We start from the raw sequence: 14,808 nt of genomic DNA, 5'->3' as shown, positions 1-14,808 counted from the left end.
CTCCCCCTTCGCCGGCCCGCCGTGACGAAGGCGGAGGAGGACCCAGCCATATAGCGGCCGCTCATGCCCTTCCTCGCCGCGGGGGGAGCTGCAAAAGCCGGAGCTGGAGGCGACGGCGTAGGGTGGAGAAGAGACACGGAAACGCAGGTAGGCTCGCCGGGGACGCTGGGGATCCCGGTGATGGTGGAACTCGGACTGGGGTGAAGCGCGAGGGGCGGTGAAGGGCCGGGAGAGGGGTCGCCGTCGAGAGGGGTCTCCGTCGAGAGGGAGCGATGGCGCGCGGGGAAGGGACAAGGAGCGAAGGGAGCCCCTTGGCCGCCCCTTCTTCCTCTCCTTCTCGTGCGTAAAGGCTAAACCCAGCCGCGCCACCGGGAATCCAGAAGGGCATTTGCCGCCTGACCCCCCCCCCCTCTTTACTCACAAGTCAGCCACGTTGGATCCAAGGGGATTTATTGGCCAAATAAGTGTGCAAACGAGGATTGGGGGTCTGGAGCGACGGCCCATAACGAGCGCATGTGGTTCTTTCGAACAGGAAGCTCAATGGAGGATGCGGATTTACTCGGAGTGAGGGGTGGAAGGCAAAAACGGCTAGAGAGAAACGGGGCAAAGGGCTTCCTTTTTTCCACCCGCGTTTGAGAATTATTTACGTAGTTTGAGCTTTATAGAATAAGAGTTTAGTGGGGTTTTTTGTTTGTTTGTTATTTTTTAAGGTTGATTCCCCCCAAGAGGTTACGGTTCGAAAATTAATGATTGTGTATACCGGGTGGGAAAGATATCAGAGGGGAGGGAGAAAACTTAGGCAACGATTAAAAGAGGAAAAATAGCAGCCAGTTGGTGGCACCTTAAAAAGTAACATATTTATGGTGGGAGAGGCTTGCCGGACCGGACACCAGAGGCCACTTTTTATCAGAGTTGTGAACTGCTCCTATCATTTGCCAGACTGAAGATAAGCGTGGGGTCAAATGACAAAGCAATGCAGAAAATACAGTCTGTGCTGATTTGATCAAAGCTTTAATTCAGTTGCTAGCAGCCTGTAGTTTTTTGCATTTTGTTGCCATTTTAGCCCACTGCTTACCACACTTTCTCTCTGTGTGCAAAACTGAGGATAAGACTTCATGTGTCTATTCCAAGACAGCTTATGCACTGTAAATCTATTATTCTTTAAGGTCATGAGGGCAGGGAATACTGAAGCTAATCCCTTTCTTTCTCAGGAAATGGATCAGGAGGACCCTGGGGTGGGTTAGAGGTCCTGGATTCCAAACCCGTAGAAATCTCTGACCCTGGGAGGATTCCAGAAGGTGTTACGGATAGGAGATGGGAGACACTGGGGAAGGCAAGAGTAATAAGGAATGCTTTGCTGTTGGGTCACAAATGCAATTCAAAGCTGATGGGCTGGAGAGACATTGATAAAAGTGATGTCTGGAGAAGTTATAATAGATCCTGGCTGTACTACAGTGGTACCTTGGTTCTCAAACTTAATCCATTCCGGAAATCCATTCCAAAACCAAGGTGTTTTTCCCCATAAAGTATTGCAAAATGGATTAATCTGTTCCAGACTTTTAAAAACAATCCCCCAAACAGCAATTTAACATGAATTTTACCATCTAACAAGACCATTGATCCATAAAATGAAAGCAATAAGCAATATACTGAAGTCACACGATCAATCAGTAGGTGAGCCGGGTTACACACAGTCACAAAAACAAAACAAAAAAGCTGCAAAAACCACAAAATAAATAGCAAAAGCAGACAGACCTCAGCGTAACACTCAGAACAGAAGTGTGGCACTCAAAACGGAAGCGGAACACTCAAAACGGAGCATGTTCGGCTTCCGAAAAAAGTTTGCAAACCAGAAAACTTGCTTCCGGGTTTGCAATGTTTGGGTTCCAAGTTGTTTCAACACCATGGTATTTGAGAACTAAGGTACCACTGTAAAGAGTTTTCATACAGTGGATAACTAGGGAAGCTCATGAGTAGGAACTGAACCTCTGAAAGGGGTTCTTCAAAAATCTGACGCAAAATGCTTATTCCCTTTCCACAGAGGAATTTATACAAATTTATACAAATTGCAGAGTAACTTGCTCTTGCCCATTTTCTTAAGGACTGCTGTCCTAAGATCTGGATTAATTTTGCTTTCCTGAAGTTCAGATTTTGAGACCCATGCCCCTCCTGCTCCTTTAAAAGTTCCTCTCTGTTTCTGAGGTGATGGCCAGCAGATGTCCTTTTTATACCTGTCTTAATCATTTGGAAGTTCATCTAGCTTCTTGTTCCTAAATTATACACTGTCACATCTTTTTGTGGTTTGATCACATGGCACCCTATGACTACCAGTGCATTCTGTTACACTTACCCCTCCCTTGTTTCTCTAATATGCAGGTTTCCTGGAGTTCTTTCAACTTCTCTGGTTCTGATTGACTGGAAAATCCAGATGGTCTAATCCAGGGGTCAGCAGCCTTTTTCAGCCATAGGCTGGTCCACCGTCCCTCAGATCATGTGCTGGGCCGGACTATATTTTGAAAATAAAAATGAACGAATTCCTATGGCCCACAAATAACCCAGAGATGCATTTTAAATAAAAGGACACATTCTATTCACGTAAAAACACGCTAATTCCCGTACCGTCCGCAGGCTGGATTGAGAAGGCAAATGGGCCGCATCTGGCCCCCGGGCCTTAGGTTGCCTACCCCTGGTCTAATCTAGCATCTGCATCAAATTGGAGCTATGTCAAATCTTTGAAATGCCATAAACTTTTGTGGCTCTTAAAAATTAAATTATAGTCAACTTTTCTTGTTTAAAAACAAAGCTGCTTTAAATGAAATTTGAATTCAAAGCAGGGGAGTTGAAAGTTTTCTAATATGTAGGAAGCATCTGAATTACAAATGGGAAACTTTAATTAAATTAACTAATGCTGAACTGGTGTGGTGTTGTAGTGACCATGGAACTGAACTATATGGGTCGGGAAATCCCTGGTACAGTGGTACCTCGACTTACGAAGACAATCCGTTCTGCGGCACTCTTCGTAAGTTGAGGTCTTCGGATGTCGAAGTGCCCGTACCGCGCATGCGCGAAGCGCGATTTTGCGCTTCTGTGCATGTACGGACCACTTCTGCGCAGAACGCGCGCGCGGCGAAAAGACTTCCGGGGTCGTCGACTTCGGAAGTCGAAACCTTCGGAAGTCGAAGGTACCACTGTATAGATCTTGGGCCTGCAATGAGCTTACTTTGGAACCTTAGACAATCACCTGTCTCTTGCCCTTCACTTCTCATATGCAAGACATGGGATAATAATACTGACCTACCTTAAAAGATTGTAGAATAGGAGCAAGAAAATGTATGTGAAATATTTCGAATATTCAAAAATGTTATTTTGATGGCTACATAATTGTTATAATAATTGGTCTTGAATTGAATCCATCCTGAACTAGACAGCCTGAAGCACAGTAAATTTCCAGAAGTGATATTAAATTCCACACGACACCAGGAGATCTGTGGTTGGGTCCTCCTGTTTTATTTATGTATGCATCCATCCATTTATATATCCTGCATTTTAAAATGGGGCTATGGTTTCAGCTTCTGATTGAAGCACCACCACCAGAGGATGGAGGGTTCCCACATGCTGTTTTCCAAATATAAATCCCTCCTCACCCTAGTTGCTGGCAGTCTAGTGTGAAGTAAGAGTGCAGGTAGGAGCGGCACCTTTGTATCTCCAACATCATCTAGTTTGGTATGAGCTTTCAAAATAAAAAAATTCCTTCAGTAGCACCTTAAAGACCAACTTCAGGTATCTGAAGAAGTGTGCATGCACACGAAAGCTCATACCAAAATATAAACTTAGTTGGTCTTTAAGGTGCTACTGAAGGAATTTTTTTATTTTGCTTCGACTCAGACCAACACGGCTACCTACCTGTAACTATCATCTAGTTTGAACAGAAAGCTGTGAGGCATGCAAAAACTCCTTTAAGCTCAGTGGATTTTCTGTGTAAGGTGAATATCTGTAGTTGGCAGTTAATAGACATATTGTAGTGAGTCAGATGGACCATTGTTTTATCTTCTTAATGTATTAGTAACTTGGGCCACCTGGTGCCATGCTGGCAGCTTTTATTTTTCTTAAAATATTGTATAAGGGAGTCTTTTTAAAAAAATAAAATGCAGATAAACCTGACCAAGGCATACTCTGAGAAGACGAATTAAAATCAACAGACTTAAAATTCATTTGTAACCCTTGATTTCAGTGGGTCTACGGCCAGTGTGACTTGGTTAGATATAGCCTCTTGTTTTGACCTCAAGTTTCTAAAATGTTTGATGCTTGGTAAACTATTTTGAATAATAATACTTGCAGATAAGTGCGAAGAGTCTGCTGAATGGAGTTTGACAGCTATCATAAGCATAAAACACGACTCTTAAATAGCTTGCTGTAAACCATTTGCCTGATTGAATGTGGCTAGGGAAGGTGAGATAGTGACCAAATATGCATGTGAATAACTTGTTTTCTCCTTCTTTTGTGGTAAGAGTTAACAAAGCTGGAAACCTTTAGTTAATCACATTTTCTGGTTTTATCTGAACCAGGAAACACTGGCGGCCAGCTTTGGAACAAACCAGATTAATAAACTAGAGTCAAACACTGACTTAATTAATATCCCGGAGTGTTCTGAGGTGGGAACTATAGTTTTCTGATTTCGATGAGATAGAAAACTATCATTATTTGTATGTTTTATGGTTTAATTGCAGCTTGGGCAAAGGGCTTGTTCATGTTTTGCTTATAAAGCAAGGATCATCAGAATTGGCAGCGAAAAAGTGCTGTGTATGTGTGATTTATCCCTCTTAACTGACATATCACCTTAAATGCAAGGGCTGCAAGTGGTGAAATATTACCTTTATGGAAGATTTCCTTTGACAGCATTAAAGGAATATTTCCTGCAACTTTTACCTTCATTAATACTCAACCGGAACAAGTCTTTTGAAAGATACAAGTTTAAGGCAGCCTTTTTAACCGTACATTCAGAGAAAACAAGTGGTCAGAGATTATGGGAGTTGTAGTCCAGCAACATCTGGGGACCCAGCCAAGATTGAGAGAGGCTGACTCTGAGAATGAAGGGAACAGTTTGTGGTTTTAAACAAACCCCATCCTCTACAGTTTTCACAACTTTCATCAGTCTGAAGTGGTGTATTTAGAAATGTTTTCTGGCAGCCAGGATGCCTAGGGATTTGTTTTGTAAAAAAAAGAAGCACTGTGCTTATTGGAATGATTATAGGCTAATTCTACACCATACAATAAAGAACGATAAGTGCATGGTCATAAAAAGCTGAAGTACTTCATGCAAGTAAATTTTGTCCTCTGCAGTGTGTTAGCCTGACACCATGGTGGGTGAAGAAAATATCTCCGTAAGGAATCGCCGATCAACTTATGAGACTGCAGAAGAGAAAGAAGACTTGCCAAAGAGGCTTGAAGCAGACTGGTCTTTCCCACAGTCAAGCAATGGTGAGATTTCATCAGTAACTGCAGAAATGTTATCTGATTAATTATAAGAATTTATCAGTGGATTTATTTTGAATCTGCAAATGAACAAAAGTTCTGAAGTAAATACGAATTCTTCCTCAGTTCTTAATGGATTGTTTCCAGTGTTCACCATGTCCAATGGGTCTACTATGAGTAAAACTTTCCAATCTTTTTGGACCTGTTGGCACATCTCTAAAATGGCTTAATTGTTGTGGTGCTACACACACCCTACTATTTTATCTATCTATTTTATCATTTGTGATTGAAAAAATGTTGCTTTCAAAACAGGTTTCAGTGTGTGGGTTGTGGATGTGATATTGTGGGTGCCTGGGAAGGCCTCTGCTGACTCGTGCACTTAGGGTTGTCATATCAATGACTACTGGATTCTAACCATAGCTTAGAACTCAAATGATGAATTGAGTTATGATGAATTTGCATAGCTGGGAACTTGTGTTTTCAAGCTATTCCTGTTTTCTGTCCTCACAGCACTCAACTTTGTAAGCTCAGTCCTGTTTGAAAGCTCAGACCCTGTTTCCAGGGTGCGGGACCCTTGGGAGGCTGAGCGATAGCCCTAATTGTGGTTTGTCAGTCTGAAAAAAAGCCAAACCATCTTTATAATTCCTTAGACATGGGTTGGCGTGATGTCTGAAGTGAGCCAAAAGAGGCATTTCCCCTGGATTTATTGATTGATTATTTGTTTGTTTAAACAAATAATTCCTAAGTGGGCCTAACTTGTAATTAAGGGGCCTTATTCTTAATTTAGCACCTTTTTTGGTTCGAATAAAAGGTCTAATGAGTTTTTAAAAATCCAAGCCTGATGTGAAGAATCTGCCTTGGTTTGCATCTTGTTTTATGTCATTTCTTGGGTTTGGGGTGGAAAGAAGCCTTCATGGAAATGGAATGTTCCACCACTGGAGTTTGATAGGGAATTGGGCTGGTGTACCCCTAAAGATAACATGCAAGGGTCTGTGTTCCTGGAAGGGCATTGCAAATGCCTTTGTCCTTCTCTCAAATAGTGTTGGATTTCAGCTGTGACTAATCTGTCTCGAAGAAAGCATGTGGGATCTTTGTCTTGTAGTCCGGGACTTGCAAGGCAGTGGTAATTTCCTGAGGTGGAGGTTACTCTCGGTCATTCCTTAGTGTTGCAAACACAAATGATATGTCAGATGAATGAGTGATTATTTCTTTGTGCAGGGGAAAATTGAAGCTGGGGAGGAAGAGGACATACGGTAGTTGGTTAATATTAAACACAGGCTCATTTGTTTTTTTTCTTTGGAAAGTTACTTTCCTTTCTCGGTTCTCTCTGGATTCCTGCCTTTTCAGTGGCTTGTCATTACTACGGTATTTACATACGTCACAATTTATTGTTATGTTATTTTTAGGCTGCTTTTCAGGCATTGGGGGCTCCTAAAGTACCTTTCATACACTCCTCAATTAAAAATGAACCTCAGTGAAATACTGTTAAAATTACCACAAACAGCTAATCAAACATCAAGAGAAAGTATAGGTAACTCTAATTAGATAACTCATTAAAGGCAGAGTTTCCTTAATGCTTGGGCTACACTATAAACACTTTGGCAAAGAAGAGAGTTATGTGATGTTCCTTCAGATAATGCTGTGTGTTGCAGGTAACTTGGCACTCAGCCAGTTCTGAGCGTGTTTGCCTTGTGCTAATAATCTGACCTTAGCACTGTATTTTTCCCCTTAGCTGACTAGTATCTCTTAGCTGTGCTTCAGCTCTGTGAAACTAAAGCAGGGTATTCTTGCTAGTGCCCCTGTTTTACCTGACCAAGATACTGTACAAATCCATAGATCACTCATCTGCATTGTGGCTTTTATTGAAAGAGGTACCAGAAATTTGCTCCTGGGTGTGGATACTGGTGTTCATTGCTAAGCATGTTTACTCAAAATTCAAGCTGGGTGTGAAACTGCCTTCTACTGAGTTGGACCAGCAGTTCATCTGACCCAGTACTGCTTACTCTGACAGGCAATTGCTCTTCAGACCACCTTATTGTGATCAGGTGGGATTCCACCAAGTCTTTGTGTGCACAGAATGAGGTCCAGTCGCCAACCCAGCCTTTCCCTGTCCTGTAACGTATTAATCTGCTCTGGAGGGTTGGGGAAGTCTCCTCAGAACACGTTTAGGGGTCATGCAGGGGGAAGAGAGAGGGGAAAGTGACATTGCACGAGTGAACCTGATACCTCACAGACATATCCAACTTAGCACTGTGTTGAATTCCATGCATCATTTTCAACTGGAGATGCCAGAGATTGAACCTGGGGTTTTCTGCATGCAACACATGTGCTCTTCCACTGACCTGAGCTGTGCCCCACTTTCCAGGTGCCTCTGTCAGGTGTACCCTCTGTCTGGGCTCAGTAGACTGTATATGGGTTGGACCCACCACCCCATTCACAAAAGAGGACAACAATTTGTATGTACTTTATGTCATATTCCAGCTTATGTCCCACTACTGGGTGGAGTGGAGGCCTGAAAAAATAGGTTAGGGGCTAAACACAAGTAATAAGATGTCAAACAAACAAAATGTAAGCTTCCTCCAGAAATTTATTTTCATACTAGGCAAAGCTTGACTTGTTGAATTTCTTCAGGGAGAGTATTGTGCCTGAGAAAGCATCAGTTACAACAGCTCCCGTCTCTTGTGGGGAGGAATTTGAGGGGGGGGGAGGCGTGCAGTTAAGCAGATTGCAACAACAACATGGGGTGTGTGATCTATTGCTTTCCCACCTTGGGAGTGGTTGTTGCTGGCGTGAACACTTAAATGGGTATATTCACATCAAAGGCTAACCCCTTTTTTACTCAAGTAAAGAAAAGAGTTGTCATGTGACCTGGAATAATTGCATTGCTATAATTATTTAAACTTCATAACTAACAAGAAATACTGATGGAATGCTCTGGTTGCTTTTTATAAATTTAATTCTGAGTTTGTCCAATTATATTGATTCCACTCATCCTAGTTTCTACATTTGAACCATTTTGCAAGCTAAATACAGTGGTACCTCGGGTTACAGATGCTTTAGGTTACAGACATTTCAGGTTACAGACTCTGCTAACCCAGAAATAGTACCTCTGGTTAAGAACTTTGCTTCAGGATGAGAACAGAAATCGCACAGCAGCAGCGGGAGACCCCATTAAATAAAGCGGTACAGTACTTCAGGTTAAGAACGGACCTCCAGAACAAATCAAGTTCTTAACCCAAGGTACCACTGTAGTTCACATAGCAAGTTCTTCCTTTAGCAAACCAGAAGTTTCAGCACATCCACAGCCATTCGCTGAACCTTCTTTCATACTTAAGAGCACCTCAAATCCAAACTAAAAGGAAATTCATGAATAAAAGGGATCTTTATTTATCCTTTATTAATATGAATGTTCCCTTCACTAGTTTGGCTGGAATTTCATTCAACATGTGCCCACTAACCTGATAGAAAGGTCAAAAGTTTCTTCTTAGTGATGATGTAATAATAAAATAGACCACGGGTTCTGCAGTTTGTCATGCTGGTTTAGTGACTCATTTCTGACAAATCTGGAAGAATATTAGTCAATCCAACTTTCTGTCTTGTGGTTCCATCCAAGTTTGGCAATAAGACGATTGTGCAGTCTTGCATTATAGAGTTGGATTTACAGTATATATAATTACGGGGTATATATTAATTCGGACCTGGCACACACACCCATTCTATCTGTACTCTCTGGGTTGCTGGTGTAGAGTAGATGCAATGATGAGATTTCTTCATCAGTAACTGCAGAAATCTTATCTTGTTAACTATAAGAATTTATCAGTGGATTTCTTTTGAATCTGCAAATGAACAAAAGTTCTGAAGTAAATACGAATTCTTCCTCAGTTCTTAAATAATGGATTGTTTCCAGTGTTCACCATGTCCAATGGGTCTACTATGAGTAAAATCTTGTTTAGGACCCAGTACATTTATTTTGGCTTTCCAATCTTTTTGGACCTGATGGCACATCTATAAAGTGGATTAATTGTTGTGGTAAACTATTTTATCATTTGTGATAGAAAAAATGCTGCTTTCAAGCCAAGTTTCAGTGTGTGGGTTGTGGGTGTGATATTGTGGGTGCCTGGGAAGGCCTCTGCTGACCTGTGCACTTAGGGCTGTCATATTGATGACCACTGGATTCTAACCATAGCTTAGAACTCGAATGATAAATTGAGTTATGATGAATTTGCGTAGCTGGCAAATTATGTTTTCAAGCTGTTCCTGTTTTCTGTCCTCACAGCACTCAACTTTGTAAGCTCAGTCCTGTTTGAAAGCTCAGACCCCGTCTCTAGGGTGCAGGGCCCTTGGGAGGCTGAGCGATGGCCCTAATTGTGGTTTGTCAATTTGAAAATAAAACCATGTATTTACATAACTCTCTTCCTTTGTTCTGGGTGCAGGTAATGTTCTCTTTATTTTTTGGTATTGAATTTAAAGATTTTCCTTTCCCCAGGCCATTTTATAAGAAAAGAGTAGGCATACCGTGCCGAATGCTTGTTTAATGACAAGAATTTCAAGAAGAACCATTCTAACTGCAGTTCTGCAGAAACAAATTTTGTTTCTGTTTTCAGAAAAACTTATTTCTATGCATTGTACACCCGTTTCGTCACAGTTGAATGTCTTGTGTGCACCGTCACTGGCACTGCTGTCTTGCTCTCACTTGGCTAGTGAACTGGTGCCTGGGTTGTACCACTTGGGGGTGCAGGGGGCAAGCGGTGCATGGATGGTTGAATCATACAGGTGTCCAGCAGGTGGCCAGGCTAGAATCCTTCTCCCTAGCACCTCCTGCTTTTTTAGTATTTGGGTAGATAAGTTTAAATGGTCTGCCCCAATTAACTACGGTTTTAATGCACTGCAGGAACGGAAGCCTTTGAAATCGGAATAGGTTGTTTTTCCTTTTGGTCAGTAGCGGATTACTAATGCAGGTACATCTCAGCAGGGGAATAAGTGAAAGTTTTGAGGGCCAGTAACTTTTGTGGACTTATTTTCAGCACTGATTTTAAAATACTTTAAATTTCCAGTTTGCATACTTTTCCTGTTTTGCCTTTCATACTTGTGGACAACTTACACCCAGTATGTATTGTCTTTATTGTTTACAATACAGTAACGATTTTTTTCTCTCTCTCAGGTCGTGTTGACGTTGACCATTTGGTCACTCGAAAGATGCAACTTTTGGTGGAGGCTGAGGTAAACCTATCTGAATTGTAGTTAATATGAGTTGATAAGGAGGAATCCCTAGATGGCAAAAAACCCACCTCCCATCTGCAACAGATCTATGCATAATATTGGCCTGGTAGCAATCCTAGATCCTGTAATTGGAAGTCACTGAGTCTTGGACTGCTGAAAGATTTCCTAGGTCTTCTGACATTTTGTTTTGTTTTATTTGAACCATTACAGTCCTTTGTAGCTTTATTATCCCCCAACCCTTTTCTCTTGCTTTTCTCCGGTGCCTTAGAAACCTTCAGCTGCTGTTGTAGGGCACAGGAGGTGGCTAGTCTGTTAGCAAGTGGGATACTTAAGGAATTCATTCTTTGTGATTTCCACTACAGTATAAATAACCTGATTTGGTTAGATCCCCGGAGGCACACTTCATTGTCTCATGAGACAGACGGATGCCAACAATAACAGCCTGATCTGCACCTCCTGGCCAGATTGAAACTTAAACTATTCACCCACTTTCACATTTCTCAAATATGCCAGCTCTTCGCTAAGAAAGCATATCAAAATGCATTTAGAAATCTTGAGAGAGAAATGTGTGTTTAAATGCAGTAAAAGAAAAAGCAGGACAAAACAGAATTGTGAGTGCATGAGAAAGCAGATACGTTCTCAAATATTTGCTGTTGTACCGTATGTGAAAAATAAAAGTCTTTTAAGAAGAAGAAAGTTTCACAGACTGGCGATCCATCACTAGCCCAAACGTTGCTGCTCTTATTTAGTGCAGCTACAGCCACAAGAGCTGCATATCAGTGTTTTGGTAAACTGGGACTGGAATGCCCATCAGCAGGCTGTGGGATTAGGCTGTTCCTGCATGCTTTGGACTGTAGGGAGGATTTGCTTGTGGCTCTGAAACTATTGCTGGGAACCCTTTTGAGTCTTTGAACTTATCAGGAATTAATTAGTGGGAAGATGGTGAAGAAGCTTCCCTGGGAATCAGCTTATCTACTGTCCCACTTTTTCCTGGCAGTGAGCAGATAGAGGAGAGCAGGATACATCTTACTAGTTTCAGGTGGGGCAGCAGTGGAGCCCAACAGGTCTTGCCAGTATGTCAACTGCCTCAGGGAAAAGGAGATGCAAAGTGCGCATAATAGTTTTGGGGGCTGTGTCTGTAATATGTGAATGGATAACAGCAGGTGACCTCTTTCCCCAGGCAAATTCCAAGGGCTACATTGAAAGCAGGAACTCTGTTGTTGCTCAGGTGCTGTTTGCCCTGTGCAGCAGAAACCCTATAGCTTGCTTTCCCTTCTCTTGGTGCTTTCTCTATGTTTATTTTTCACTCTCTCTTGGCATCATTCTTTGTTGACTGTGTGGAGCGGCAATGGCAGATCGACCAGCCCTTTAATTTGTAAACAAACAAACAAACAAAACACCCTGTGCTTTGTGAACACCCTGTGCTGAGCTGAGCAAGGCAGCCGGGAAACTTCCCATCACACTTGTTTGCTGCTCTTGCTAAATGTTCACCATCACAGCTTCTGTTTTTTAATAACTCTGGAAGTACAAGAGTATTCCTCTCTGCTGCAGCTGCCCTTGCCCCTGCCACCCAAATAAAATTGCCACATCAAAGCAATCATAGTGCTAAACTTCTAAAAATGAAATCCTAAGTGAAATGTGTTTCCCTGTTTAATTTCTTTAGACATTCTTCCCTCCATTGGGTAGAGTTGTGAGAGACCTTTTTGTTGGTTCTGCTAGCCAGGGTTCCACCTCTGAAGCAACTTCATTAAACTGTTAGCTGTTCATTTTTAAAGAATCTTTGTGTGTATGGTGGGGAGTTAACCAGAACTGAGCATTTTGTGGGTGAACATGGTGCCTTCTTACATCCTATTCTTGGACTTGTCCGCTTTCCTTAAATTTAATAGACTAAAAGAGTGTGTTTTGCATGTGGTTGGTATTTGACTAGTATAACAAAAACGAAACAAAAAGCCCCTGCTGAACAAGTCAGTTTTCTGGTCAGATTTCTGTCAGATATGTGGAGTTTATTTGTAAGCAAGATGGGAGGCAGCTAGGCTAGCTATTATTTTCTTAGAAAGGCTCTGCACTTGGCTACTTTGCTTCCTCATTCTTGGGGAGCTGTTGATAGGTGGTTTAAACCAGTAATGGGGAACCAGATGTTGCTAGACCAGGAAGTTCCATCAGCGCTGACCATTGGCCCCTCTGGCCGTTACTTTGACTGGGGTCCAAGAATATGTAGTCAGTTGTCAGGAAATGAGACACGGTCGTTGTTAGCATGGTGTTAGGAAATCAGCCTTACATTTGAAGGCAAAGAGTAACATTCCATTTTAGCAGGCAAATTCCAGGCAATACTTAACGATCATACTTAAGGTGTTCTCTTTTCTCTTCCTTCCTTCCTCCAAATTTTATCAGCAAATGAAACCAGCTTTCATGCAGCGGATCGACAGCCACTTTACAGAATTAGTAAATGGCTTGATTGCGAAGTCCGTTCAGCTGGAGTCTCTGCCCCCTGCCTTCTCAGCCGAGAAAGATGGTGGCTTCAAAAGCAAGTATGTTGGTTCTTGGCTGAGTCTGAAGCAGAATCAAATATTGATTTCTCTTTCTTTCTTTTTTTAAAAAAACTACAACTACCTTGCTGAATATTCGTTCTTTTCACAGAGGATCAAGAGCACCTCCAGAGCATGGAAAAGTTTTTGTTGCTAGAAAGTCTGTTTTGGAGTGAGTATGTTAATGAGATTGTACATTTCACTAGTGCCCTTGCTAAAGTTGCCTTGATAGTGGGTGGCTTATCTCCATATCTCACTTCTTCCTCCCAGTGGATCCCATTCATTTTTATACTGCGCAGACTGAAAGCAGATATTCTTAATCTTTCTAAGTGCTCCAGTCAATTGGCTATTGCACATCCCAGATTCTAACATGGATATGGCTGTTCTGTTCTGTAGAAACTGATCTACAGACCAGAAGTGTCTATTGCTAAGCAATCCAGCCTCATCATGGGTGGTCTGGTTATCCAGTAAAGTTTGCGCCTATCTAGTAGTAAGGGCTTCACAATTAGCAAACAGGTGCCCTAATAGAACTAGGCTTTTCTGTCCATCTAGCCCATATTTATCTACTCTGACTGGCAGTGGCCTTTCCCATGACAATTTACCTGATCCTTTTAAACTGGAGGCTGGACCCAGAACCTTCTGGAGGCCATCTGTCCCTGTGTTCCTCTTGCAAGGTGTAGCAAGAGCTTTATATGGAAATGCAAATATGTAGCATTAAACTTTGGTACTCCTGCTTGAGGAGTCTGGGAGGAAGAGCAGATACAATTGCTTTGGGGTCCTGATCTACCCCTCTTCTAGTTAGAATTATCCATACTTGGAACTCCAGCTCTAAGCAAGCTAGTCTGCTGGAATTGTTGCTGAAAAGCACTTCAGTTTTGTCTGTTTTCATTGGGAGCAGAATGCCAGTTTCCCCTCTGCTCTTGAAATCCATCACATTTCAGGGACACAGTCCTGCAGCCCGGACGCTCAAGGTCTAGACGAGCATTAAGATGTGCCTTGTTCCAACTCTGGTAGATAAGAATGTTATTGGTTGTTCTACTTGGCTCAGTTGAAGGTCCTATCAGGTTGTTGTTTCGTTCCAAAATATTTTGTTGATTTGGGAACAAAGTTTCCAATATAGTCGTACCTTGGATCTCAAATGCCTTGGCTCCTGAACAAATTGGCTCCCAAACAATCGAAACCCGGAAGTGAATATTCCAGTTTTCAGATATTTTTCGGAAGCTGAACATCTGGCACGGCTTCTGTTTGGGTGCAGGACGCTCCTGCAGTCAATCAGAAGCTGCACCTTGGTTTTCAACTGGTTCCGGGAGTCAAATGAACTCCCAGAACGCATTCTGTTCAAGAACCAAGGTATGACTGTAGTGACAATTGTTTGGGCTTTTCTGATCCAAAACTTGTTTCTGCAGGCCCTTCGTTTGGGCTTCTTTCTTTCTTTCTTTCTTTCTTTCTTTCTTTCTTTCTTTCTTTCTTTCTTTCTCTTTTTAGTGTATTTTTATTTAGATCTTGTTAATAAAATATGGAAAACACAAACAAATTCTTGCTGCAAAACCAGACTTTACCATGTTAATCCAGAATGTATTTTGCAGTTTAA

The 14,808-nt window shown here is 42.0% G+C and overlaps 1 protein-coding gene across 2 annotated transcripts in view; it reads left to right on the top strand.

Annotated features, from left to right (window-relative positions):
- LOC118088264 (sterol O-acyltransferase 1) overlaps positions 1 to 14,808 on the top strand; it is a 29,250-nt gene continuing 14,442 nt past the window's right edge. Inside the window, exons 1-5 of one of the 2 annotated variants that reach the window (XM_035121661.2) lie at positions 1 to 147; positions 5,341 to 5,478; positions 10,634 to 10,692; positions 13,084 to 13,220; positions 13,330 to 13,389. In XM_035121661.2, the coding sequence (XP_034977552.1) occupies positions 5,358 to 5,478; positions 10,634 to 10,692; positions 13,084 to 13,220; positions 13,330 to 13,389 (377 nt within the window). In that variant the 5' untranslated portion in view covers positions 1 to 147; positions 5,341 to 5,357. Of the gene's footprint in view, positions 148 to 251; positions 340 to 5,340; positions 5,479 to 10,633; positions 10,693 to 13,083; positions 13,221 to 13,329; positions 13,390 to 14,808 lie in introns of those variants that run through there. The other variant, XM_035121662.2, reaches the window with a different exon arrangement.

The sequence above is a fragment of the Zootoca vivipara genome, chromosome 7 (assembly GCF_963506605.1).
Source record: "Zootoca vivipara chromosome 7, rZooViv1.1, whole genome shotgun sequence".
Classification (NCBI taxonomy): Eukaryota; Metazoa; Chordata; class Lepidosauria; order Squamata; family Lacertidae; genus Zootoca; species Zootoca vivipara.
Note: the sequence above shows the minus strand (reverse complement) of the source record. Positions and strands in the feature narration are given on the sequence as shown.